The following is a 27,746-nucleotide window of genomic DNA, read 5'->3' on the forward strand; positions in this document are numbered from 1 at the left end:
GGGCCGGGCCGCAGCGGGTTAAGGCGGGCACCCACAATGCCTTGCGGCCCTGCAACGTCGCCGGCTTCGGCTCGGGTAGCGACTGCGCCGTGAGGCGCCGGGCGGGACCGGGACCGGTGGGTGCCGCGTCAGGACAGGCGGTGGGTTACCCGCTCCCCTTCATCTCCCCCGGGCTGCGGACAGGTCTCGGTGGCGGTGCCTCAGCGCCGGCTCCCTGCCCTTTCCCTCCTGTCACACAGGACGGCCCCTGAGGGAAGGCAGGAGGTGCCGGTGCCCGGCTGGCGTGGAGGGGAGGAGGCCGGAACTTCTCACGACGGCCTTTCCCTCCTCCCGCTATTTTATCTATCTCTTTATTTTATTTTTTTCTTCCTAGAAAGGGGAGGCCGGTGTGCTCGCCGGGAATCCGGCCATGTTTTGAGGGAGGCCTCCGGGACTCAGCTTGGATCCGGATACCGCAGGTGTGCGTGAAGAAATTGCCCTCCTCGCATCCCCTGTGAAGCTCTTGGTAAGCTGGCCGCGCTTCTTAGGACACAAAACTGCACGGCTTTAAAAGTCTGCAACAGTCTTTGATATATATATTTGAAAGCGAACCTTGCCGGCCCCATGGAGATGGGTGGCAGCGTTTGGTTCAAAGCATTTCTTCAGCTGACGAGGCCTCTGTGGCCTTTTTGCCCTGGTGAGACCCGTAGGGAGCCTTCAGGACCATGAAGTCATGCAGACCACGTCACCCGCTTAATCTTCGTGTACCGGATTGCAAAGCTCTTTACAGGTCGGCTGTGTGAATTTGCTGCTACATCAGAGGAGCAAAGTCCTATTCCAGCTCATTTCCACCTAAAAGTGTCTAGTGCCACTTCTGCCTTTTTGCTCGCTTTTAACAAGCTAAAGTTTCCTAACATGGAAACTCATATGGTGCACGTCTGGTTTTTGCTTTGGAAGCAGATTGTTTGGGAAATAAGAGTGTGAGATTGGTCTGTCTGAAGCTGTCTATTTCCACCCTTAGTCCAAAATATTTACATTCTTCAATGAAAACTTTTTCCTAAACTAAACATTTTCTTTACTGCTTGTGTCTATTTACATCGGATCAAAACAATGCATGTTTGTTTAAGGTGTCTGGACAGTTGTTACTTCAGTATTTACTCCTGAAACTTAAACAGCACAGTGGCTATGTGCCCAGTCAGCTACTAGGGCTCAGCTTTTGGGTGTTAAACAATGATAATTTGATCATTTACAACTTTGTGGGCAAACATAGTTGAAAATAGACTAGGCACCTCTGAAGATGTTACCTATTAGAAAGCTTAGAGTGTGACCCTTTTTCCTTGTCCCCCTTTCCTTCATTTCCCAGTGATTTGGTGGAGGAGAGAACGGTGAGAAGCTGGTGGCCTTAGTTACCGCCTCCTTTTCTTGGATGACGTGGTGTGGATGAAGCTCTGCCTTCTCACCAGGCAGACGTGGTGGTTTGGTCAGGGAACTTGGTGCTTCTGGAATGGGCATGTGTTCAGATTGCAGTTGGCTGAAGTCTTGCTTTTAAAAAGTTTTCATCAAAAAAAGCAGTTTTGGCAGACCCAAAGGCAATTGCTTCCTCTGTCAGCGTAGAGTCAGAGATCTGAAACTCGTACTGTATGTGAACACTGGAATGGTGTGGATATTGGCTGTGGTAGGATGGATGTCTCTGTCTGCCCTGTAGAAAATTCCTGGCTCATGGGGAATTGGAGTGGGAAAAGGCTTTCCTGTTCCACTCCAGCAGTGATCGTTTGCCACTGAGGCTGGAAGGCCTTTGCACGTAGTCTGCCTCTCTTTGTTACTCTGAATGAAACCCTGCTTTAACAACCTGGGAAAAAGGAGGAAAAAAAATGGTAAAGGAAGGACAGCAGTGAGGGGAACGAGCGGCCAGCCAAAGAGAGGGACTTTGTAACTTGTTGGTAGCATACAAGAAGTCTCTCAGAAATACAGCCCTGAGGAAGGGGAGCTGGCATGCAAAGAGAATATAAGAAAAATGGCGAAGAGGAGGGCCCAAAGGATGCACAATTGTCTGTCTGGCTGTTACTGCTAAGTTATTTGCTTCATTTCTGTACTGCAGAGGGAGAATTTTCTCTTATCTTGCCAGTGACAAATACTAGAGTTGAAGACGTGGACTTCGATTCATGTGAATGTGTTTATGGTCTCTGTTTAAGATATGAGCAAGCATGTTTTATGTGTAGTGCTATCTCCCTCCTCACATGCGCATGAGTAAGTTACATAAAATTAAAGATTGTTATTGGAATGTTTTTGGAGAGTTTCATTATACAAGGGGTCGCTTGCCACACTTTTGTTTCCCTTCTCTGAAAGTTACGCAGTTTCCATTTGATTATTGATGAAAATAACTCTGTTCAGTTTTAATTCGATGCAGGATGACTAGAAGCTTTTACTCACCATTAACTACAGTAACCTTTTTGGTCTAAACCACTTTTTTTTCACAACTTACCTGTTTTTGTCTAATACAAATTATTCTAAACATCAGTGAAGACACTGTCCCTTAAATTACAGAGAATTAAGTGCTTGTCAACAAGATGTTTGCGAAGGAATAAGTGCTTTAGATAAAAGGCTGTGAGCTGTGCCACAGATAACTTCTGCTTTTAACCGTGATAATACGTAGGTACAACGTGGAGCTTATTTCTTTATGAATCATGTTGTCTTAGCTGGTGGTGCGTGTAATTGTATTATCTATTGTACCGCTGTGGTTGCAGTTCACAGGAAGGCTGTTCTGCTTCAGAGATGTCTAAGAAATTGACATTGTCAAAATCATACAAATTTAACGTTTTCTTACCTGTAGCATTTTCCTTTATATAGGAAATAGCCTTCCTTTTCTAATTAAAGATGTGTTCTCCCTCCATCCCCTACTGGGTTGCGGCAATTGTATATAATGCTTTATCATTTACCTTCTAAAATTATTGCAAGGTTGTTAATCCTATCGATAATTTAAGGAGTTAAGACTGTTTAGTCAAATAGCACAGTGAACAAGTGTCAAAGACTTGCATTAAGGCGTTTCTGCCTCTCAGACCAGTATGTGATGAAAACATGGAACTGCTATTTTTCGCTTCATATCTTGACTGACCAATAAGCTTGACATTTAGTAGTTGGTGCTGTTTCTAGTCAGCTTGGTGACTTCTCTGTCTTTTATTATGTCTTAGAAGTTTGTTTTCTGGAGTAGAAATGAAAAAGGTGGACTGGAAGTAAAAAGGAAGAAGAGATATTATTTATTTAAAGTTAATTTAAATATCGTACTACCAAATTAGTTGGAAATGTGAATTCATTTTTTATCTAAATTGCAGTCTTATGCTGCACCCTACACTGTATTTCTTTTAATCATGAGTGTTTTGTGTACTCTCAGTTTTTCCCGGCTGTGTGCTGTGTGTGAGTCACATTTGTTTTTTTCTTTATGTGAGTTTTATCTGTAGCTTGACACTGCTCCCTGCTGCTGCGTTTCATGCTTCCTAAAAATTAGAGTAAGATAATGTGGTCTGCCAGACATGACTGTCGGAATTAGAATTCTATTTTGTGTAAAACGTCCCAATAATTGCCTTATTTTCTTAGAATTCAATTGATAAGCAAATTTCTGGAAAATCACAATTTTTTTGTGTCTTCCAGTAAAGCACTCTCTTAGCAATGTGTTCAGCACTCCTAAGTGTAAGAGTTTCTGCTATTTTTTGCTCAGGTCTGTTTGGTTGTATGCATGTGATCCCGTGTAATCATGCATGATTATAAAGTGCTTTCAGAACGGGTAGGGGATGGGTCTGGGGGCAGCATCAAGTAAGAGTCTGTTTTGATAGAACACATGCCATAGATGAGTTTCCGTGCTTGTCACCCCCTGCCCCCTTTTCAGCTACGGCTGAGTTGCACCTTCCCAATGAATGAATTAAGATGACTTAAGTCCCCCAAAATGTACAAAGTAAATGGAAAAGTAAGGTTGTGGGGTTTATGGTGCTTTGTTTAGTTTGTTTGTTTGTTTTTCCCCTGCACTTGGTTGTGATTCAGTGGTTTAGATTGCAAGCTCTTTTTCAAAGAGAGATGCTTGTGAGGTACTGAACGTCTTACCAATATCAAATCCTTGAATATGACTTGTTTTTTGTTCTTTTTCTCCCTTTGTAGAATCATGGCAAGTCCAAGAACAAGGAAAGTTCTCAAGGAAGTGAGAGCACAGGATGAGAACAATGTGAGAAAATTATAATCTTCTTTAGAGTAGTTTTGTAGAATTGAATTTTCTTTTTACCTATTCCAGAGGTATGTGGCGGTCTGCTACAGCTGTCGTCTTTATAGCACTGGTGTGGCTAACTAATGGTAACATAGAAATTTGGATGTCTGATATCTGTGTTAGTTCCAGTAACTTTTATTCATATATGTATTATAATACATTGCTGCGTATTTGGCACAAGTCTTTCAGAAGTTCTAGTAATGCTGTAACCCCTGGAGTCTGCTGAACAAGTGATGTTTTGGGCACAGCTTAATTAAAATGATCTATTTCAAGTAGCTTGATTATATGCTACCTTAAATGTGATAGCCCGTGGACAGGTTCAGTTTTATTTATATCAATGCATTAAACCTTGAATGGTGATTCTAATCATAAGAACTTAAGTTGTTGCACTGTATGAGCAATAAAGCTATTTTTAAGAACAACCTCTGTTTAAATCTGCTATCATTTACTGCCAGACTGTAGTATGACTGAATAAATGTTCCAAACTTTAAATGTTGCATCTTTATTTTGCCAAGGAAACCTCAAGAATTCAGTTTGGTTACTTTCTCCTCCTTCAAGACAATATGGAAGTGAAATCAAGTTGAATTCTTTGCTCATTAATTTCCATTTGCTCATCTGTATTTCCTCACTGCTTTTGGTAGTCGGTACAGTAATTTGTACAATCCAGGTCAGGCAAGTTAATGAGTATTTCTTTCCATGCAGCATAAATAAATATTTGAAGGCAGCTTATGCTGTCAGGGAAGGTGTTTCCAAACACTAAGAACTCTCCCTTCTGAAATTATTTTCTGCATGTAACGTTTTCATGATTTGACTTTTTGAGCTGTGCTGTAACAACTTCACATGGACAAGTGATGACTGAGTGTTAGAGATAATTGTTTTTCTCTCGCAGGTCTGTTTTGAATGTGGTGCGTTTAACCCCCAGTGGGTGAGTGTGACCTATGGAATTTGGATCTGTCTTGAGTGCTCAGGAAAACACCGAGGCTTGGGAGTTCACCTCAGGTCAGCCTTTCAAGCAGACGATGGACTGAGTTGGGTTACCTCAGGGTGCACTGTGGCTGTGAGCAGAATGTATTGTTTCAGAAGGGTATAGAATGCCTCAATTCCAACATTTCCCTGGCAGTTATGCTTCGTGCTTCTCTCCAAAGTGAGCTCTACTCTCTGTGCCCTGTCTGTAATTAGTTGGGGCGTGTGCTGCACCAGGGCAGCTATGTTATGCCCAGTTGTGGAAAGTAATGTCTCTAGCTGCATCTTGAGGTTGTGCAGTGGCGTTTGATAACACTGCACTAGTCCTTGTACTCTATTCTTTTAATATTGTATAATCTTTATCGATTAAAACTGAAGTAGTGCTAGAGCAGCTTGCGAGATGAGCAAAAAAAGTCACAGTATGCTTACAGAATGCTTCTGTAGTGTACGCAAGTGTATAAAACAGTTTTATTCCATTCAGGAGATATTTTTTCTGGTAATATAAATGATAGTTTTTGTTTTTTCCAAGAAACATACTCAACTGAGATGGGAATCTGTGGGATAAGAACTGTTATGTGTTCTGGAGACTCACAGTATATGTGTGTATAATAGGGGCAGAGCATGGGATAGTGACTCAAATGAGGAAGGGAGAGAAAGTCCAGGAGGGAAGTCACCAAAGCAAGGAGGCCGTCCAGAAGTATGTGCTTTGCTTTTCAAGGGGTGATGTGAAGCTCATTAGTGAGTAGAAATTGCATAGGAAGTGAGAGTTTGGAACTATTCCATATGTTACATGAAAGGAAAAATGAAATTACTGAGATGAGGATATGATGAACGGTATATCTTTAGGGACAAAAAGAAAGAAATCGGCCAAGATACAAGTTTTAAAAAGCCTTCTTGAGGATGATGTCTCACTTTTTTCCCCCCTGTGACCCTGTATTTAAGAACAGGGCACTGTTTGGGTTTTTTCTCGTTTTTGGGGTTTTTTTGTTTGGTTGGTTTGTTTTTTAATATAGTTTAATGAACAGTAGCAAGAATTTATGGCTCAAAGCAGCGTTGAGATGCTAACTGCAGTCATGGATGGGGATGAGGTCCGGTTATAGGGTAGGCTATTTTAAACAGTTGAGCTGTCAGTACTTGATGGTCGTTAGGAGCAGAAGCATGGAGTGGGACAGGAGGTGTCCTCACAGGTCACTTAAGTGTAACTGTGAAAAGAGACAGGAAAAGAAAATTTCAGAGTGAAGAAGTATGGGAAAAGTTTCTTCTATATAGTGAGGTAGATTAATTTCTGGGCTTGAAGAAAATTGCTTTTTCTGTCACTTGCCTTCTGTTGACTGTCTTCTTTTAAGTGTCAGTAAATGGCAGGATTTTAGCTTATTTCAGTGAGGCTCTGACCACCTTCTTAGGATGATCTATCTTTCTGTACTTGGAGAGTGTTCTCTAACATGTTTATACTCCCAACTTTTGAGATAGGTTGTAATAACCTTTTTTTTTTGTCCTTGCTGATAGAGCAGGAAATTAATAATAAGCTGTGATTTTAATTTTTTTACAAACTGCTTTTCAGTTTTGTACGTTCTGTAACCATGGACAAATGGAAGGATATTGAGCTGGAGAAAATGAAGGCTGGAGGTAATAGCAAATTTCGAGAGTTCTTGGAATCTCAAGATGACTATGATCCCTGCTGGTCAATGCAAGAGAAGTACAACAGCAAAGCCGCAGCTCTTTTTAGAGATCAGGTGAGTTCAGTTGTGTGTGTGTCCTCTTCCCTTACCATCTGAAAATACCAAAGTACTTTGTAAGCACTTGTTTTTGAAGCGGGAGGGAGGGAAAGTAGCAACCTTTTGAACCTCTGCAATCGTTCTTGAAAGCGTAGGTCTTAGAGTGCTTCTTCCTAACTCTTGCAAGAATTTTCTTTAGAAACTTTCTTTTCTGCATTTAGCTGAGGTGGCTCGGATTTTCACTGCTGCAGTTTGTTGCAATTAGTTAGTGGAGCTGTCCCAATCCGCAGTAGACAGTTTACTACTTCAGCAGTACAGCTTTATCCAAAGTGGTTGTTAATAAATCTGTTGTGTATGTAGTAACAAAATGGTAAATCAATTTGCCAAACACTGGCAGGCCTATAAACAAATAAGTTAATAATTGTAATGGCATTATCATTTCGTGGAGGCTTGGAATTTCCAAAAATGAAATGACAAACAAGTTGAACTCGTGAGCTTAGAGACTTACAAAGATACTGTATTTTCCTGCTGACCCTGCTACGGGAATGGTAAAAAGGTACATGCTGTACTCACTGGGATGTCCACGCAGCTTTGAAGTTTGTTGCGTGTGTTGTCTCTTTGCACCTTTAGAAGTTGCTAGGAATAGGAGGCGGTTGGCTGAAGTGGAGTATCTTGATGAAAGCAAAGAAGTTCTGTGCTGTAGGCCTTTTAGTGTGTGAAATGGGGAACTCTAGAGTTTCTGTGGCAAGGCTTTGGAAATTTTATATTAACTTGCTGAAGTAATGACTTGGATTGGAGGAGCGGTATGGCGTGAAGAGATGAACTTCACGTCCTTTGTTTGAAGGAGGGAGAGAGAACATTTAAATTCTGTGTATCTGTTTTAGCTGCCCTATGCTAGAGTATAAATCCACCTCTTTCTGTTCCTCCATTATTCTGTGGTTAGTGCTTACATCTCTTTATTTACGTAGTCTTTCCTCTTCAAACCAAATTTGCCTGTGTGAAGAAGTTGCCTAAAAATCAGTTGCCTGAAATAAAATCAGTGTTCAATTCAACATTACTAGCCTGGGATTCAGAAAAAAATCGTTTTCTTGTGAAAACAAGTTAATTGATCTATGCAGCTGGCAGCAAATTGGAAAAATGACTTGTCCTCACTTTACAGGACCGGTGTGTAACTTGTATGAAAACTTTGACCTAGCGTTCTTGATTGTTTTCCTACCTCTTCTAGGTAGCTACAGTAGCTGAAGGCAAGGAGTGGTCCATTGAAACGTCTCCTGCCAGGAACTGGACCCCACCTCAGCCTAAAATGTCTCTCTCTTCCACTCATCGGTATGTATTCTTGTTATCGAATGTTGATGTAGCTGCAGCAGGATCAAAACCCGATGTTTGAATGTCTGCTGGTTTTATTCTGTTGATGGTGGTGTCTGAACAAGCATTTCTTTTGCTGAAGTTAAGGAATATGAGGTAGCAGGGCTTTAATGTCTGTAATAATTCCCACCTCCTCCACCTGAACCTTAAACCATGGCAGAGAAAAGTGAGCAAGAGCAGAGGAGAAGCCATGCTGGCTTTATCTTGGCTTGTAATGCACCTGAGACTAGTCACTGTGTCAGTCACACGTAGCGCGTCCCAGCCTTGCCCTAACTGCAGTGCTGTTCCAGTTCGCGGTTGAATGCCAGGGAAGAACCATCAGACTTTTTCCTTATGGTGCTAATTACTGACGGGAGCATCAAAGCTGGACCGCGGCAGTTGTGTTTTTCTGCTTTTGCATGTAGTGTTTGTTGTTCTTTGCACTAAAGAATCAAGTTAACTGAAAAAGCGGTTGTAAATCAAGCGAAGAAGCGCTTCGTGCCTGGCCATCATCCGGCAAGTTCAGGGGCTAGCTGTAGTCTGAGTAGCATTGTCTGTGTCTGGGTCTACTGTTGCTTTATTCATTCAATACTCCCGTGGCTTTTAGTGGTTGCATTAGAGTTCCCTACTTGATAGAGGAAAGAAAGAATCAATTTTGCACCTGTGTTATGGTGATACATGTCAAGCTGCACTGCTGAGCTAGCGGTTTTTGCTTTACACAGTTTGATTCTTAAATCTTTCATTTCAGTAGTTCTGCTGGACAATCGCAGACTGCAACTGCCTCTTCTGACAAGGCTTTTGAAGAGTGGTTAAATGATGATGTCAGCTCCTACCAAGGGTAATGCAATGTTTATTAACTTTTTGAGTGCCTGGCCCTCTAGCATAACAAAGACTCGGATGTTATACTACAGCTACACAGCTGTGATCCTGATTCAGCAGTTAACAGTTACGTCTTGTTTACTATTAAAAATATGCTGATAATATATGATAAAGGGTAAGAGGAAGGAAAAGTGCCTCAACGCATTTGTATAACAAAAATGTTTGAATAGAATTGAACAAAGAGCTTGTAACTCTAAATGTTAATGTGGTGGGCTCCAAACTAGGGAATTTTTAGTGTATACAGTATCTTATAGTGATTTGAGTTAAACAGGGGTATTTATAAAGCTAACAACGTTTTCTTCTTTCTTTCCTTTTTGCATTTTCATGTATCACTTTATTACGATTTACTCAGACTTCTGATATCGGTGATCTGTTAAACCTGGAGAGTCACTAAGACCACATTAGCTTGCATAGGGGACACTCTAATTTGAAAGGATTCACCAGTGGATCCTTGTTGGTGTTATGTCTTTATGAAGTGAGTGGTTTTCTATTTAGGGTGCTAGGTGCTTCAGGACTTTTTTTTTCCAGGTGTATTTTAAAGTCTGTTAAACAATTGTCATTCTTTCATGCTTTCCAGTTTTTGTTTAATGGTTTTAATGAAAGCACGCTAATACAGATACTGTTTATTCATTTTCTTATGGTAGTGGCCAAGAGAATCGCTATGTGGGGTTTGGAAACACAGTAAACCCTCCAAAAAAAGAGGATGACTTCCTGAATAATGCTATGTCTTCATTGTACTCGGTAAGGAAATGCCTGAAGCCTTCTGTGACCTGAATTACTATATTCTTCTATTTTATCCCCTATTATGGGATAATATAAATGGAGAAGAGAAACTAAAGACTGCAAGTAGATACAGAGAGAGGTAGAGTATTGGTTGTATTCTCAGGGTGAAGAAGATGCTGGTGGACTTTAAAAGGCAAAATGAAGGGAGAAACTTGAGCAAAACTTAAGAATTATGTCTGGTATCAGTTCATAGCAATAAGGAAATGAGGATATAGCAATGGCTTAAGAACTAATACTCAACAGGGCTTGGAGAGAAAAAAAAAAAAAAAGTAATTACCTGTTGGGAATAGCAGTTAGGCTGGTAATGCTCTGAACAGCTTAACCATATTAGGTGTGTACAGTGGAGGATGACTGAAATGTGTGTGTACGTGGCTGCCAGAAGCCCTGAGCAGTGATGAAAACATTTGAAATGCTTGTGACAGGGTGTGAAGAGATAACAGCATGTGGTTGAACAGTTGTCACGATTAAAGTAGAGATAGTGAAAAATGCATTGTTGAAGGAAAATGAGAATAAAGTCGGAGGCAGTCAGGGACATATTGGTGCTTTGATAGGCTGCAGCATTACGGTGCTGAACAGTATTTGGGATTCAGAGTCACTTTGAAGTAGAGTAAGGTTTTCTACCAGGGTTAGCGGCTAGTAGTCTTTTGTAGAGCCTCATCGTATCATCGGTCTAAATATCCATACCAGGTTCCATTGTTTTGGGGTTTTTTTTGTTTTTGTTTTTTTCCAAAAGATACAATAATTTCACTAGAACATAATAGAAAAAGGTAATGCCTGAGCCTTTGAACGGTATCCCAGGTGATCCCACAGGGCGTTTAGTATAGCTCTGCTGAGTATTTTCTAGGTGTGTTGTAGATTGTAGGCCAGAGAGTTCAGAAGCCACATCTGTAATGTATTGCAGATGTGCTAAGACAGCAACGGAGAGATGACACTGTGCTGTTCAAGTTACTGTCAACCGTTACTTGAATACATGATCTCATTGAAACTTATGATTAAAATGCCCTCTTGTGACCACAGATACACACTACAGCGCAATTTTAAGTCGTTTATTACAGTGAGACTGAATATTTGCATGCATAGTCATCCTCGTGAGGAAACCAGTTTTCCTTCCACTGCATATGATTGATTGTTTTTCCCCACACATGCTACATTTTTCTTTATACATTATTTTCTGCTGTTACTTATCAGAAGGAGCATTTTCTGTAGAACTCACGCTGACTACGCTATCCAACTCGTTCTGTAAAGAGCAGATGTAATTGCAGTTTAGGTTTGTCTTGAGTCCCTTGAGACTCTGCTTAACATAAAAACTACAAGACACATCACTTTGCCTTTTGTGCAATTGGCGACATGATTATATTTCCTGTGTCAGCATAGGACAAGAAGGACAATTAACAAAGAGACTTCAAAAGGATAGGCAAAAAATATTTTTTGCTGCTTTTTTTAACAGTCATTCCCTCAATCTAAATATGTGGCATAGTCAAATTAAATAGAAGGGGTAGTGAGAAAAAGATTCTACTATTTACGACCTTTGTATGGAAATTACCCAAAAGGCAATACGTTACCAAAGCGTCCACACTCTAAATGAGACATGCACACTTTGATGGAAATCAAATTGATAAAAGGCAGTGGTAGACTTGGATGTTAACCTTGCATTCGTAGCGCCGTGTTTAAAAGATTCTGTAGAACAGCTTAAAATTAGGTGGTGATGATCTGCAAAGAAAAAAAAAACTTATATCTGTGTCTTCATTCATTATCATATACAAGGACAACCACAGACATGTTAAAGTTGTTTCTGGTTTTTATGCATTCAGGTATGGTGGGGTTTTTTCCACTTGTTTTACTGGGCAGATTCTGGATGAATGAGTTACTAACAATACCGAAATCTAAAAAAACTGAGGAGTGATTTTTCATGATTTTGTTAAAAATCATTAGAATAACTCTCCCACTCCACTTTCTTTTACCTGGTTTCTTAATCAGAATCTGACAATCAGTAGTTAGAAGAAAGCTTTTCTGATTCGTTACAGAAAAGTCTTTTAAGAAATGGCCAGTGGTTTTCAGGTCTTCCAAGAACCAATGAGGCAAAATAAAGCTTTGGTTTTTGTTTTTGAAGATAAAATTTGCCGGAAACAAGCAGTTCGAAGCTTTATTATGAAACGGAAAATTGCTGAATAGGCATTTTATGAATTGCTGCCTCATGTTTTTGAGCACTGATTCTTGTTTGCTCTTCAGCTGTTTCCAGGCATACATTTTGGCTGCTCCTTGATTTTTTTGGGTTTTTTTTTGTTTTGTTTTGTTTTGTTTTTTTCCATGCAATGTTTACTTGTTGAAGATGCAATCTCTGTTTACTAAGGTTTTAATGTCTTCTTTTGTTCTCTTACTTTTCTTGGGGGGTGGGGAGGAATTTTTTTTCATGTAGCCTTTTTCAGTAGAATAACATCTGAAACACTCAGATTTGTTGAAATTGCAGCTGTTTTGACATAGATAATGGAAGTTCATCACTATATTACAGTTAAGTGAGAGACTATAATCTTCGCTCTTACTAGCGAGTAGTTCTTATGACTACAGGACAAGCTGTATTGGAGAACATTTCGACTTAATTAACATGTAATAGTGAACACTTGGTTATTCACTATTATTATTCACACATAGCTTACGACACTCTCTCTTTTAAGGGATGGAGCAGTTTTACGACTGGAGCAAGCAAAATTGCCTCGGCTGCTAAAGAGGGTGTAAGTAAACAAAATGTATTTCAGTGTCATTCTTGTAAACTCAGAGATTCTGTTCGTATTGTAACAGGAATGTATCTTTAAAAGTATTACCAAGACAAACTAAACTCTGCTTTTTGTATGTCTTTGCCTGTGACGTATAAAATAGATGCACATCAAATGCACATCTCCACCTTAACTATTTCACATGTTTCTGGCTGGACATTTTTGTAAATTTGTCCACTGGATGTGAGCATCAACAAAGAACGCAGCTGCCATTTTTATACTCCCTTGAGAAACAAACAAAAAAAATTACTTATAAAGCAGAAATTTTGATTTATGCCAAATAAGGCCGAATTGCATTCTTCAGCAGGAATTTAATACCAAGTTACAAATTGCTGATGGTTTTATATTTTTTTCCCTTCCTTTGACTTCTCTCTAACTACAGCATTTTTTGTCAGTTGAAGTAGAAAGCCTGTTGGGCAGAGGTTGTGCCTGGAGGGGACGCTTTGGGAAAAACTGAGGCACGGTCTTCAGGCTCTGCATGTTCTGCAAATTCACACACTTAGGTGACAATCATTCAACTAACTGTAGACTAAAACCAGAGGAAATAAAAATTTATTACATTTTACATAGCTGATGGTGGAAAAAGATTAAATGTTTTTTTGTGAAAATAGTGCCTTACAACTTTTTTCAGTTTTGCTTAGTATTCTTCCAAACTTTCATGAGCATAACAGTTATCTCTTAAGAAAAATACTTTGGGTGACATTATGAGAAACAAAAATATTGCTACTCATCTGCATTGGCTCACCAAGGTCTAGTCTGTGTTGAAGACCCTTCCTCTCCCCTGTTGTAAGTTGAGAAAGACCAGTGCTTTCCCACAGCAATCTGGGATACCAGAGGTGGTGATACAGATACTGTTTGCTGCGAAATTCTGCCAAAGGTCCATTCATCTGGGAGAGGATCATGTAACATTTCTAAATGGCTGTGTTTACTAGGAATAAAGCCTTTGATTTTTAAACTTGAATGTATTTGCTTCTTTTCACAGGCTACCAGATTTGGATCTCAAGCAAGTCAAAAGGTGATTATAGATTTAGCTCTGTCTTATTGACTGTAATTGGCTTTAAATATCATGTATTTGCCTGCAGCAATTGATTTAGACTTGATCATCAGCAGACCAGTGTGTGTTTTTTCCTTCATAGTGCACAGTAATTTTTAGGTTTTAGCTTTTATTTCCATGGGAATTGCAATCAACTGCAGTGATCAAATTAAGCAAGAAATAAACAGTGATACTCTGCTGTGTGTAACTGTCGGGTGTATTGGAGAGGCAGTAGAATGAAATGCTTTAATTCATGCTCGCAAACTTGAAATACCCTTATTTTATTTTTGTGAACCTTAAATGCGGTCTATCTGGAAGTAGTTTTCTTGGTGATACAATATCATGCAAGCCATCTTTCCGTTGTTAAAGCCTAATAAGATATTACAAATGTGAACTGCTTAATATTGTTATTAAATTAACTTGCTTGTGTGTATTTAAAAAAGTAGCAATTACAGAAGCGTTTCCTCTTTCAAACTAGGGTTAAAACAGAGACAGTCAGACCTCAGTTACACAGAGCTCTGACATAAGCAAGATCTGTTTGCATGGTAAAGTTTTAAATACAAATGTAAAAACACGTAAAAGCTAGGATCCTTAATGTGCCAAAGTTCTGAGTGAGAGAAGGCTTGCATATATTCATATATGATATAGGGGGAGGTTTACTTTAAACAATAACTCTGCTTATATGTGTAGCGTTAGCCTGGCATGCTTTCTGATATGCATAGGATGCTGGTGCTCAAAACGAAGGCAAAACTGCAGGTATCGGTGTTGAAACACGTATGCAGTGGGACATTAATACTCCACATCGCAAGCCAAACTTGTGCGTGTTTTGCAACAAAAATGTCTTGTTAAAGCACCCAAACTTGATACTTAGAAGCTTTAAAGTATTTGCTGCTTGGCTTACCTAAGAAAAACTAAGTGTTCTACAAGTCTTCCTCTTTTACTGCTTCTGGCAGTTTCTGTTTTAGAAAACTGTTCTTTCTTTAGTATTATCCGCAAGTGTAAATATAATATTAAGTGTAAAAGCTCATCACATCTACTGACAAGGACCGCAGCAACATGGTGCTCTAAAGTCTAAGCTGTTACTGAAGCTTAAATTTTATTCCTGAAACATCTGATCTTTTGCTCTGTAGAACAGATTTAGCATCTTTTTGATGTAATATACTGTTTAAAAGTATATTTGGTGTCCAGTGACCAAACATATTCACTGTCTGTCTTGTCAGTAGATGTTAAAGTTGGAAAAGGTTCGTGCTACTTAACTTGCCTTGCTAAAAGCTGCTTCTACCTTCCTTGCTCTTTCTCTTTTGCTGTCTGGGTAAAGTTTTGGGGCTACAAGCAGCAGCCAGAGCCGGTAATGCCCTCACGTGTATTCTTGTGCATGGACTCCTTGTCACTGTTCGTGCTGAATATGTGCATTTGCTCTTGAGCTGTCTTTTTTCTTTTTTTTTGCCTTCAGTCAAATCTGTTTAGAATAATGTTGTGTGTTTCATATGGTAATGTTTCTTCAAACCTATTTAAAATACGTTAAATTGGATAGAGATATCCAAGCTCTGCACTCTCAGAAAACATGCTGTACTTTTGTCCATGCTCTTCATAAAGACAGATGACTTCAGGATTTCCGTTTGCATGTCTGATCCAGGAATGCAGTATACCAAGAACTACGCTGGGGTGTTGGTTGAAGGCAGATTCTTTAATAAATGCCCCATTATGTAGTGTTTTAATGGTGGTTAGGATGCTATCCTAAATTCAACAACAGTAAAGGTGAAAAAGCGATTCAGATGGAAACGCAATTGTATCCAAATCTTCCCTTTCTGTATTTACAGAATGAGGTGGTTGAGTAAATGGGATAATATAAGAATTCTTCCTCATTCTAGCAATGACTTCACTTAGCATACCTGAACTTCTAGTGTATTACACTCTTTATTATATAACATAAACAGTTTGCCAGGTTTAATAGACTCTGAAGGATTTTTCAAAGATGAAAAATCCCCTTTCTTGTTTTTCTTAAACACTTTCTAGCCTCACTTCCAATGGAAGCAAGCCTCTGTGATTCACGTTCACGTTTCTTACTAGGTGGAACTGGGGTTACCTTTTGCCTTTGTCTTCTCAAATAACTTTTGAACTGGTAAGAAGTAGAAGTATTGGAGATAGTGGTGGTTGGGTAGTGGGGAGATCCTAGTAGTGCTGTGGCTAAGGGAGAGGCTTTTTAGACACCTGGGAATCTGTGACGCTCAAGGTGCTCCATCCCCAGGAAGAACATGAATGAAGGCTCACACCCTAACCGATGTTAGCGATAAGATATAAACCCCTAGGAAATGAAACTTCATTAGACTCTGCTAATGTTCAGGACTAATGTTTGTCTCCAAGCACATTGGCCCTTTTGGATTAATTGGGCTAATTCAGAAGGTAATCAGTTTAATACGGCAATTCTGAGGAAAAGTTTAAATCAGTCAAAGGCTTATTCTGGTAGTAGGGGAGGGAATGATTTCAAACGAAACATTTGCAAACCCTGCTGTCTGTGTCAATATCGTCTTATGAAAGTAATTTTGTGACTTACACTGTGGGCTTACATTTTTGTAAGATGCCTCTGAAGTACAATATCCTTGCACTTGTTCTGGATTGCAATAGATTTCTGAAGTTCATTGCTTTCTCTCCCTGCAAACCTGGAGCAGTAAAAAAGATTACAAAAATCTTCTGTCACAGCTTTGCCTCTTGTGTATTGCTTGGAAACAATTAGGCGGTTATTAATAGATGACAATTGCAGCACTACAGGACAGAAGAATTGGTGAAAAATTGGCCCAAAAGATCTAATTCTACAAGTAATTCCATTAGTAAGGAAAAATAAGGGTGGATGAGGTCAGTTCCTCCAAATATTCAGCTGCAGGCATTAGCAGGGGGCCCATCTTCTAGGCTGTTGCTGGTTGAACCATTGCTTCTGCTTCCAGTGCAAGGTCAGACTTTGCTTGGGCTCTGGGCATCTCCAACAACCTATTGCCGTGTGCATCTGTTTGTAATTTATTTTCTTTTAATGTTTTCTGCAGCACTGTACTGTGTGTGCTTTTCAGCTCATTCTGCTTGTATGAATCAAAGCTTAAGGCTTCCCGTGTTTTTGGAGATACTGCTGAGAAATTAGCCTGCAGAAGATGTTGGCTGTGGTTTTTGGTTTGGTTGTTTTTTTTTTTTTAAAGAAAATATAACTGACTTTGTTTTTGTTTTGCTTTTAAATAGGCATCAGAGTTAGGTCAGACATTAAATGAAAATGTTCTCAAACCTGCACAGGAAAAGGTAACTTTGGAACTAGTAAATTACTTGCAGAACGTGGTTATGCTGACTTTGGGAGTGATTGTTTCCTCCTGCCACAACTGCCCAGTTTGTCAGTGCGTCCTTCTGTTTTTTCATATGCTAGCCCAGGAGCAAGGGGGAAACATCAGATAATTCAAAGCTAGTATGTTAGCAAAGAAAGGTTAACGAGGGGAATTTCCCTCTGCAGATCTTTCTCCTGTCCACGAGAGTCTTACATTCTTCCCCATTAGATACTATTTTATAGATTTCATGCTTTCAGTAATGGAAGATGGGACAAGATGAAAGTGCACCCTAAATGGATATCGAAATATTAAAAAAAAACCCTATTAGTAGTAACTTTGAGTGTTAAGTTCATAGCGTCTTACCCATCTGCCTGCCAGCGTTGTTTTAATTCAACTAAGCACCTTTGAGCCACTGTAGTTCATCTGCTGCCTCATTGGGGGCAGCAGAATTTGGGGCAGTGTATATGTTTAAGATGAATGGCGACAGTTTATCGATAGCAGTGACGTGTTCTTGCAACCTTTACTTGGCATTTGTTCAGAATATTCTGCTAGTCAGCTAAAACCAAGTTTTGCATGCATTCATACACAAAGTGTGGTCTAAAATAACATTTTGATTAGCAGTTCCAGTAACTGTGTTGTTTCTGGGAAACTACTTTGAAGCAGATTTTCATCTTCCCTTTACAATTGTTTGTGACCAAAAGCATGTGGCTAATGGCACTTCCAACAGCAGTTGGAAGAAAACACACATGCTGACCTGAGGAAATACAAATAGTCACTAGTGGGCGTGTAAAAAAAAAAAAAAAAATAAAAAAAAAAGGAAAAAAAGGAAAGCTGTCCTCATAAGTGACTAGTGATCACTGATACCACAAATTTCAGTCAGAGATTCTCCCTAGTGTCAAACGTTGCCTTCCTGTTTCATATGTTTAAAAAAATGTACTTTTACGTCTTTTCCGTTTGGCATGCATTTGTTCTGTGCTTCCAGAATTTTGGATCAGCTCCAAAATTTTGATGAAGTCTTTTCTGAGAATGTGGTGCTCTACTTACCTATGTACCTTTTCCCAAAATACACTGGTTTTGGTAAAGCAGACTAATTTTGCTCTCGTAAGAGAAGCAGTGCCACCACTTTGGGATATGGATTAATTTTCAATTTGAAAAGAATGGTTTAATCACATTCCAAAATAATTTCTCTTGCATTACCTTTATTAATTCAACATTCTTTACATAGTATTTCAAATCACAGGAGAAGACTGTTAATTGGTTTCCTATTCCCTAGAATTATCCACAACTTACTTCAGAGTGCTTAGATGTGTTATTTTCAGGGATTGTTTTAGGGTGCATTTCCTTGATCTGACTTCTATTTTGTAGGACAATTTAACGAAGAATGTTGCATTCTATATTAAAAAAAAAGTCTGTTTCCCTTAGGATGTTGTGCTGTTAATTCTAAATAAGCGTTACTTTCTGAAGTGAGTATTCAGTGATCGCTGCCTGGCACATAGGTGGCTATATGAAGTCACTTGCTTTGGAACAGCTGCCATATATTAATTGGTGAAAGGCACCATTTGTATTCTGGTTGACCAAAGTTTGAAGCCCTTTTAATATTTAAGGAAGCATGTATAGAAGATAGAGAATACAATGGATCTGATTAGGGTTTTGATCTCTCCCAACCAAATCTTTTTATATAGTAAAATATACTTATAAAATGTCACGTTTGCAGATTTTTTTTGTACTGGTGTTTTTATGCTCAGCATTAGTGTAATGGTGCCTTCCTCAAACTGTATGTCTGTCAGTAGAAAAATCCCACAAACCTCAAGGGACTGAGGTTCACTCCATTATAGATCAATGGGCTTTATATCTCATTTTCTTAACTTTGCTAGTTTTGACTTAAGTATATTTTGATTCCCTTTCAGTTTGGAATTTCTTTTACAGTTTTTGGTTTTAGCTGCTAAGCACAAGTAAGTTTGTCTTAAGGTTTCAATAATACTTTATCACTAATTACCAATACTTTTGATTCACGTAGGTGAAAGAGGGGAAAATATTTGAGGAGGTCACCGTGGGGGTGTCACAGTTGGCCAGCAAGGTATGAAGTGGCCTGCCTGCCTTTAAGGAGGCCAAACCGTAAGCCAGTCTCCATATTCTTATGAAAAGTTTGTGGTGAAGCAAAACCACAATGCAGCTTTAGTCTCTGCTTGTGTTGAATACAGAAATTTTGAAAGTGTCATTTTCAGTATGCAGTACTTCTGTTGGGGTGTTAAAAAGCTATACGGGTATGATGTAGTCCTCGTAATAGTTTCATGATGTAGAGTTACAAGACAGGCAGTGTCCCAAACACAAAAAGAAAATGTCTGCTAGAGAATATGGAGACAGCTTGCGTTACATTTGTACAGTTAAACTTACTAATGATCTGTACCTTTTTTCTTTGTTGTCTTTTGCTATCGTTACTTGGTAATGTGGTAAGTGTTCTCTGCAACTGCTAAGCACAGACGTCCTGCACAATCTAATACCTGTTTTGATAACTTGTACAGTGTTACCTAGGAGGGTTGGTCTTTCTAGCGCCGTGAAAGTCAGCACTGGAAGCTCTATCCTGTACCAGCTTAGTGCCTTAAGTGTTGGGAATATTTGAATAAAATAAGCGATGTTACCTGTTCTGTTTGGAGCCTGGCAACTTTAAGTCTGAATTCTGGGATTCATCCTCCGTATCTGTAACTTAGAATAGTAACTTCCATGGGTGCCACTTCAGAATTTGTGTTTCTAATCCAACGCCAGTCCATTATAATGACCCCCAAAGGATTCTCCTGGCAGTCACGTTTATTCTAGAACTCAACTTTTGGCCTGTTTTACATGGCCAGTGAAATAATACTACTGCAATGGAGTGAAAGTAGTTTTGTGGAACGGTAAAAATATAAATACTAGTTACATGAACCGTAACATCAAAACATCAGTGCTGCCATTAAATTTAATTTTATGTAAGGAGTAATTCCAGCATGTTTGTCAAGGAAGTCTAGGAGAGAATTCAAAAGCTATTATTGACAATGATGGGTGAAAAAGCTTAACTTGACCTAGTTTTCACATCTTCCAGTAGCACGATGCTGTCTGTATGTTCTTTGCATCAACCACGTAACTACCCATCAAAAGTATTAATAAGTTGTGAGTGAAATTTTCTGATGAAATGTCTTCTCTTTATCTGAACAAGTGGAGGAATGTGTTACGGCTTTTGCTGTTGGACTTGGAAGAGGTGTTGGTTCAGTCCAAATGAATGGAGTGTGGTTTTTTTTCTCTAGGTTCAGGGAGTTGGAAGTAAGGGATGGCGAGATGTCACCACTTTTTTTTCTGGCAAATCAGATTCTGAAAGGTATTTTTTTGTTATTATTTTCTCTGTCTCTTTAAACACATAATTTTATCTCCTGTATGTTCTCTGCAGTATAGTAATAGCAGGTAATTTTGAAGTATGAAGAGATTATTCTGTCTTTGCTAGTAGTCCTCCTGTGTGTAATATGGGAGGAATTCAATCTAGATATTTGTTTATGACAGTTGTTAAACTGAGAACAAAATAGTGCACGGCACCTTGGTTTTAAAATTATTCCAAATGCGTATCCCCTCGCCCTGGGCCTGTTAGCGCTTAAGGCTGTTAGCAAAGATCTGTGAATTAGAATACAAGCTTATGCCATTCAAGGCAATATATTTAGTTCTTCTGCCTTTATCCTCAGTTTTTGTTTAAGCAAAGGGCAGCAGCGTTACGGTTTTCTTTGGTTTTGGTCATTTATTATTATGTGTGTCATAACTAATTTATTTCTACCTTCTTTTTTTTTTTTTTTTTTCCCCCCATAAAAGACCAGCTGAGGGAGACAGCTACCAGAACAGTGGAGGGGAGGGCTACCAGAACAATGCTGTAGATCAAAGCTTCTGGGAGACCTTTGGCAACTCAGATCCACCAAAAGCTCATAAATCTCCAAGCAGTGAGAGCTGGACCTATGTGGACAATTCCACAGAGAAGAAGAGCTCTGATAGCTGGGACGTGTGGGGCTCAGGAACAGTCTCCAACAACAAGAACAGTAACAGCGACAGTTGGGAAAATTGGGAGACCAACTGGGAAAACACAGGAGGGGAGAGCAAGACCAAAAAACCTCCTAAGGCAACAAAAAAGGCATCTTCAGCTGATGATGGGTGGGATAACCAGAACTGGTAGAACTGTGTTAACCCTGTTTTGCACAGCTAGGAAAGGGAGGCTATGCTGGCTGATTGAGGGGAGAAAGTTTTACACGCAGCTGGAGTATCTTGGTTGACCTTACTGATCTGTTACTTTCGTGCTTCCCGTTCATTCTCCTTTCTTCTGTCTCAGTTTAGGGAAAAAAAAAAAAAGTATCTGAATCTTTTATTACATAAAGGTGGCTCTCCCTTTTTTAAGGATAGTGATAACTATATTCGCCTTGCACTATTGAAGCTGGATACAGTGACTTTCTTAACACGAATGTTCAAAGGAAAAAAATCAGTGCAACCACACTTTCATGGCACAGCCTTGCATGTGTAGGTTAATAGGTATTCATCCAGTCCTCGTATAATTTGAGATGACCTGAGGTATTTAACGCAAACGCAGGACAGGGTGTGTCTTGAAAAGATAGCCGTTAAATAGGCAAACTGCAGTTGAACAGATCTAGTCCAAATGCCTTATGGATTGCTCTGACCATACTAAGTCTGGCAATTCAAGATGGTCTTTAAGATACTTTTTATTGGAGCTTTGTTTTTAAACTTTATTAGGTTTTTTTTTAGTCTTTTAAAACTTTTTTTCTCCCTTTTGAATTAATAAGGACTCTAGAGCTAGATAGTTATTTGTGTCAACTCACAGTTTTGACCTGAGCTATCAAGGGATATCCAGAATGGCTCTACTTGCCCTTCTTGCTCAATGCATTAAGAGTTTGCACAGTGCAGCTCTCCTACGCAGATAAAATGCAAAGCTGTGGTCTTCTCCTTCCTTACCTACACTCTTGCCCCAGTTTGAGTATTTTATATAATCTGTTTTTTCTCTGTCTTTCTTCCTTCTACCCATCTATTTTATCTGTTCTGATAAAAATGCAGTCTTTCTGCTGCTTATGGCCTTTTGGACATCTGTTTGGCAACATGGCAGTGAAACAAATTTATAAAAAAGATTCCAGTAAGAAAAAATGGGTGGAAAATATGAGAACATTGAGGAGAGAGGCGAGCTGCAAGCCCCTTTCAAGATGAGCAGATGTCTGGGTTTAATAGTAAAATGTAAGTTAAGCAGATGTTTTCCACATTAATTTTTAGTATGTCAAACTATATCTCTGTTTCTATCATGTATTTCTCTACATTTTCTTCCTGGATCTTGTTAAAGAAACACTATTTTGGAAACTTTAGAAACTCCTTGTCAGCATTAAGGAATGGAATAGAAGATTCAGTTATGTCTCAGTTTTGACCCAACAAATTGCTTTGCATGACACAGACCATAACTTCTACAGAAGAGTTGTGACTTTAACGACAAAGGCGTCCTATGTACCCCATTCTGGTTTGTAAATGTACGATCAGCCCCAAAACAGTCAGCTCACTTGAAAACTTCAAATCATGATGTCGTTGCATAGTCTGCTTTACTACCAGCATGGAGTTCTTTACTGTGGACCCTGTAAATCTTAATACATACCTAAAAAGCCTTTTCTTTTCAAAATTAGTTAATTTGTTCAAGCAACCAACCAGCCTAAGTTGTCAAAGTTACCTTAAATACTGCTTCATTTCTTTTTCTCTTCACAGAGGTTTTTGAGCTTATAGTTATAGCAAGAGGTTAAAAAGGAAGGAAAATCATGAATCCCCTCAAAAGTAGCAGATTTTAAAGGCTTAAGTCTAAGTAGAAGTAGCTCTATTTATAGTCTGATTCTGTATTTATATTAGTAGGATCTTTCGATGGTGAACAAAATATTTTTCTAGTCTTCTCTAGCCCTGTCCTGCAAGAGCCGGGATTTCTTTTTTTTCCCCTCGCTTCTCCTGATAGCGCGGTCTCTGAAGCTCATGCAGCAGGACGCAGTGCTGCTCACGGCCCGAGCGCTGCTCGAGGCTGAGCCGCGCGAGGTGCCCGAGGCGTTCTTGCTGACACGCTGACCCTTTGGAAGTGCCGAAGGCACGAGAGATCTCGGTTTACAGTGCTGCTTGTGGTACCCTTGGCAGATGTTTACAGCCTGACCGTATAACGAGGATTTTGTTCTGCTTTTTCTCCAGTTCCAAATATGCCTTTGTCATAGCTTAATTGCATGTCAAATGTAACTTTGTATTTTTATGCATACGCCTCTGTTACCTACTTGTCCTTTGTCTGCTGCCCAGTACGAAGCTGTAATGCATGTACTCCGACGGCGGTGCTGTGTAATGTATGTGAAGTGGCACTGCCCAGTCCTCGACTGACGGTCAGTCCTCGTGAGGTCTTGCAGTAGCGGTGACGGCAAAATGCATCCGATGGGTTGCGCTGTCTGACTGCTGGTGTCTGTCTGGAGTGATGTGAAGCTGATTCAGCTTCCTGTGTACAAATTTATTACAGCTTCTCTTTCATAAACCTCCTGAAATAGCTCGTAGCAGGATAAGCTTTATTTCAGTCGGTTCAATCAACGGTATTGTGATGTGTATGCGTACATTCTCCTCAGCTGTGTGGTTTGCCTAGGAGAAAACCGGTTTATTTATATATCACTTGCAGCTACGATTGGCATGAGCCATTTGTTTTTCTTCTGTTTTTATTTTTGTATCTCTTGCAACTTTATGTTCTAAATTAAACTAAACAGGCAGAGCCCTACTCAGGCAGAAGCTTTGGGTGATGATTTTTCTTCCAGCTGAGGAGACAGCGACAGAACAGTTGCTGTCTCTTTTTGCAGTGCTATAGAGAGGCAACAAAATGCTACAACTCCCAGAAAGGTGTTAATGGAAGATACTAAAAAGAACAATAGAATGGCAGAAAGTGTAACTGCAGCTACAAAACTAGTGTACCAACTGGTCTCAGTTTGCCAGGCAAATCGGTATTTTTTTATGACTTGTCTGAATCTGAAAGTTTTACCTTGTCTTCCAGAGGAGAGGATGAAATGAGGGCATTTTCTTTTGCAAAGCCTCTGTTTTATTGGATTTTACTTTTTTTAGTGTAGATGGCTGGGAATTTTCTGTAGTTTGGCGGAATGCATTCAGTCAAGGTGCCTGTGTGGAGTGAGTGGAGTGGAGTTATGAATTAGACTTTTTTTTTTTTTTTTTTATCCCCCCTCCTCTCCCCAAATCCTCTTTTTTTGGCCTGATTGTGAGCACTGTAAAGAGGGGCATTGAGTGCAGCCTGCTGGAGCTGAGGCCGCCTGTCTACGTGAAGATACGGCCATTGAATCTGAGCGAGCGTGTGGACCGGCAAGGCTTTACTGTCACTGTGTACTTCGTCTCTTCGGGGGATGAAGAGGGCTCCACTTTTTCCTTTCAGTTCCACACTGTGTGTTAACAATTTTAAGCCGTACAAGCAAATCGCCAGGAGAGAGCGCAGAAGGTGAAATGCCTCCTGCAACAATGGGCCATTGCAATGTTTGGTTTAAATCTCCTAGTGTTTCAAACTGGTTTATTCCTTTGTATGGCTTCAACTTTGGAAAATACAGAGCAGCTGGATTCCTACCGGTAGTCTGAAATAAGAAAAACTTCAAGACATTCAAACTAAGTGCCACTTGCAAAAGAGTGAAAGTCTTGGAGAATGTTCCTGAACCAGGAACCTAATCCTAGGAGTTAGGGATTATTTTAAAATGTTTCATTTGTGTCTTGAAACCTGTTAATACTTATAATACTTTCAAAAACTGCTTGGGCAGCTCTCCCTCATAGCTGAGACCTCAAGGATAATGCTGCTGCTTTTATTTTCCAGGCCAGACTGTATAACATTCCATGGGTTCATAATGTATTTATCAGTGTAATGATCTGTGCAATAATTTAACAAGTGTAGGTGAAACCTTTGTTGTTTAATCCAGGATACATTTAAAGATACAGTGGTCCTCTTGGAGAGTAGCAGTCTACCAAGGTATTCCAGTTCTCACCTTACTTTGGCAATATTAAATTTCAGTAACCCTGTCAAGAAAGGCTTGAGCAATCAGTGATTTAAACAGAAACCAAGAAACATTTCGATGTCCACTATTAGAGTCTGATTGTAACGGCTCAGTGACCTCTAGTTGTAGAGCCCTCTTTCATTTCCATGCCAGCAGAATCTTGGTCAGTATGGAGTACTGTATCTTTAATTTTCCTGACGTGTTTTTTGTGAAGTTCACAGGAATGGCAATTTCAGTGAACGCTACTCGTCGTTCTGTAGAGTGGTACCGGACTTGAACTGCAGTGTCATCTTTTAAAGAGCATTACAATAAAGCAAAGAGATATGGAGCAGAATGGTGTTCAGCCCTTTTTCAGGAGACTTCAGTTAATTTTAACCCCATGTGCATTAGTACAGCTTATGGGGCCTTTTGAATGAATTAAATTAGTTCTTAGTATGGTTAGCATCACAGAGTAAACTCGAAATGCTTTGTAACGAAGAAAGTAGGAAAGTATTGTTACAATATGAGTTTAAAATTGTCTTGTTGGAGGAGAGTAGCTGACCTTAACAGCACGAACGTGTGTCCTGATGTGCTGGTGTCGGCGTGTTCTCCGCTGCCAGTAATGGGGGAGCAAGGAAGCTGCCAGTGCTGATGACAGAGCCAGGGCCAGGTGCTTCATCTTTGTATTTCATTGGAGTTTCATAGTCTAACTTTAAATGCTAATTTAAGATCTCTCTGAATTAGGAACAGTTTTAAGACATTGGTTGCCTCCTTTATTTAAAGAGAACTAAAAAATAGAAATTAAGGTGGTTGCAAGTAGATTTATGTACTGAGATTTTATTAGCTTGTCTGCAAGGGCACTTATCGCAGGAGAAAAGGTAACTTGTAAAGCAGTTTTTCTTTCCGAGAAGTGAGATTCCACTGACGAATCCTCCAGCTGGTGGTGATGCTTCACAGATTCCAGTTTCCTTCGTTAGCCAAATAGCCACGTGAGTACTCCAGATGATTCATGACTGCACCGAGCTTTATGTAAATTTAAAATATCTTTTATTATGTTCTTGGTCAGCAGGACCGAATCCTACTTGCCTTATAGAAGTAAATGTATTCATTTTTTACACAAAAAAGCGGACATTTGGGTTGGGTAACGGCACTGGTGTTACTCCACTGATAGGCTGTGTCCGTTCTTGCCGTAACGTCCTGCGTTAAGGGCTGCTCTGTGGGTTGGATGCCAAGTTTTCAGCTGGGATTACTTGGAGTAAACGGGATATGCGGGTTCAGGAGGGAGGCTTCTGGCCATCTGTTCTGATAGTGTATGGAGGCCGGTGACCTAAGGACGTACAAAATACCATGGAAAGCAATAATGTGTATTCTGAATTTCAAGCTGAGCACAATCAGCAAAAGCTGATAGAAAAAGCGGAGTCTGTAGACCAGAAAATACAGTAGTTACTGACTTGAGGGCGAACAGATCACTGCTGCAGTTACGCTGTCCAGCTCGCTTCTGCTGGGTGAATGTTTTTGTCCCTTCACGGCTGTCATCTTTGTGCTCTGGTCCCAGTAACGTCAGCACGTTCAGTTTAAGCTGTTATACCATTATACAGCGGTTCATGTATGCTTTCATAGCAGATGCAGGCTGAGAAGATGACTGCCTGGGTTTCCTGGGGTTCACAGCTCCCTGATGGTAAGGACCCAAATATTTGTGCCCTCTGAGGTGTCCGAGAGCCGGCAGCGGGGCTGTGTCCTGGTTTCCCTTCTCGCCCACTCTCCCCATTCCAGTCGGTCCATCAACAGGCGCTCTTCCTTTTGCAACAGGCTTTTGGCTCGCTCAGGAGCTGGCTGACCACCGTTACCTTCCCCAAACTCCACAGGCTTAGACCAGTCCACAGGCACCCCAGTACAAAACAGGCACTGGGACAGGGCGAAGGCTGTTCCCCTCTCCACTGCTTTGACAAAGGTTTGCAGGACGCGGCCAGTGGGTGAAAACTGAAAGTGCCGCAAGGAAAGTGAAGTGCAGCGGGGTTGTCCTGTTGGGAAGCTGTAAAACCCAAAGCTCTGACGTACGTGCGGCGCGATCGTTCATCATCTGTTAAGTCACTGATTTGCAAGGAGGCTAAGACACGTTGCCGGTCTGTCTGGGCTCCAGCTGTTTGTGCTCTGTCAGCAAGAAGCTGCATCTCATCGGTGACACGGGGGAAGAAAGGTTACCCTCCCCTTCTGAGCAAGTCGCTGATCTTTGGTTTAGGGGAGATGAAACTTCACCAGGTTTTTCTGTCCTCAAACGATGCTCTGCCGAGCTCTCGATTTCATCCACGCTGCCACAATGGCAATGTTTGAACTGGCTAAAAATGGAAAAGATGAAATAAATACTGAAAAAAAAACCCTCCTAGGAGAAGCCTGCTTGTACTTGCAGTCACCGAGGGCAAGTGGGAAAGACGGAGTCTCTCCGGCAGGGCTGGTTAGAAGGACTGCCAACAATACAGTTGTGTTGTACCTCACCGAGATCGGGATCGCTGCTCAAGCAGGAAAATCCGGTGCTATCAGCTCTTCACAGTTTGTAAACCAGTTTTTGTCTGTCCCTTTAAGCTCTGCCAAAGCGTGCTCCCTCCGAGAGGCTGTTCAGCTTTGCTGAGGCTGTCGAATTTTACAATAGATAAATCCGCTTCTGCTGGGAAACACAGAAAGGCTGGAGTGTGAAAAAAAATTTCCC

The 27,746-nt window shown here is 40.2% G+C and overlaps 2 protein-coding genes across 10 annotated transcripts in view; both read left to right on the forward strand.

The window, feature by feature from the left end:
• ARFGAP1 (ARF GTPase activating protein 1) lies at positions 1–23,799 on the forward strand. Of its 8 annotated transcripts, none has more exons than XM_087749857.1 (15): positions 1–140; positions 374–505; positions 4,126–4,189; positions 5,118–5,227; positions 6,753–6,924; positions 8,132–8,232; positions 8,999–9,088; positions 9,774–9,870; positions 12,585–12,641; positions 13,666–13,698; positions 15,035–15,064; positions 16,942–16,998; positions 19,036–19,095; positions 20,297–20,367; positions 20,847–23,799. In XM_087749857.1, the coding sequence occupies exons 3-15, from the start codon at positions 4,130–4,132 to the stop codon at positions 21,199–21,201; spliced, it is 1,293 nt and encodes a 430-aa protein (XP_087605983.1). In that variant the 5' UTR covers positions 1–140; positions 374–505; positions 4,126–4,129; the 3' UTR covers positions 21,202–23,799. The 8 variants fall into 8 exon arrangements, with proteins under 8 accessions (XP_087605983.1, XP_087605985.1, XP_087605987.1 ...); XM_087749859.1 differs by having other exon boundaries at positions 9,002–9,088; XM_087749858.1 differs by having other exon boundaries at positions 8–116.
• A 1,712-nt stretch (positions 23,800–25,511) lies between these two features.
• The window catches only part of LOC104020042 (DEP domain-containing mTOR-interacting protein), a 29,154-nt gene continuing 26,919 nt past the window's right edge, over positions 25,512–27,746 (forward strand). The window contains exon 1 of one of the 2 annotated variants that reach the window (XM_087749853.1): positions 25,512–26,031. The gene's annotated coding sequence lies outside the window, so the exon portion shown is untranslated. The remainder of the gene's footprint in view (positions 26,032–27,746) is intronic. The other variant, XR_015702956.1, reaches the window with a different exon arrangement.

The sequence above is a fragment of the Nipponia nippon genome, unplaced genomic scaffold (genome assembly GCF_047370975.1).
Source record: "Nipponia nippon isolate SJK-2023a ecotype South Korea unplaced genomic scaffold, ASM4737097v1 scaffold_13, whole genome shotgun sequence".
NCBI lineage: Eukaryota > Metazoa > Chordata > Aves > Pelecaniformes > Threskiornithidae > Nipponia > Nipponia nippon.

Coding starts and splice junctions, on each gene's coding strand:
- ARFGAP1 (XM_087749857.1), top strand. CDS start 4,130: ATGGCAAGTCCAAGAACAAGGAAAGTTCTCAAGGAAGTGAGAGCACAG. Junction 9,089..9,773: donor GATGTCAGCTCCTACCAAGG/GTAATGCAATGT, acceptor TTCTTATGGTAG/TGGCCAAGAGAATCGCTATG. Junction 16,999..19,035: donor TCAAACCTGCACAGGAAAAG/GTAACTTTGGAA, acceptor TGATTCACGTAG/GTGAAAGAGGGGAAAATATT.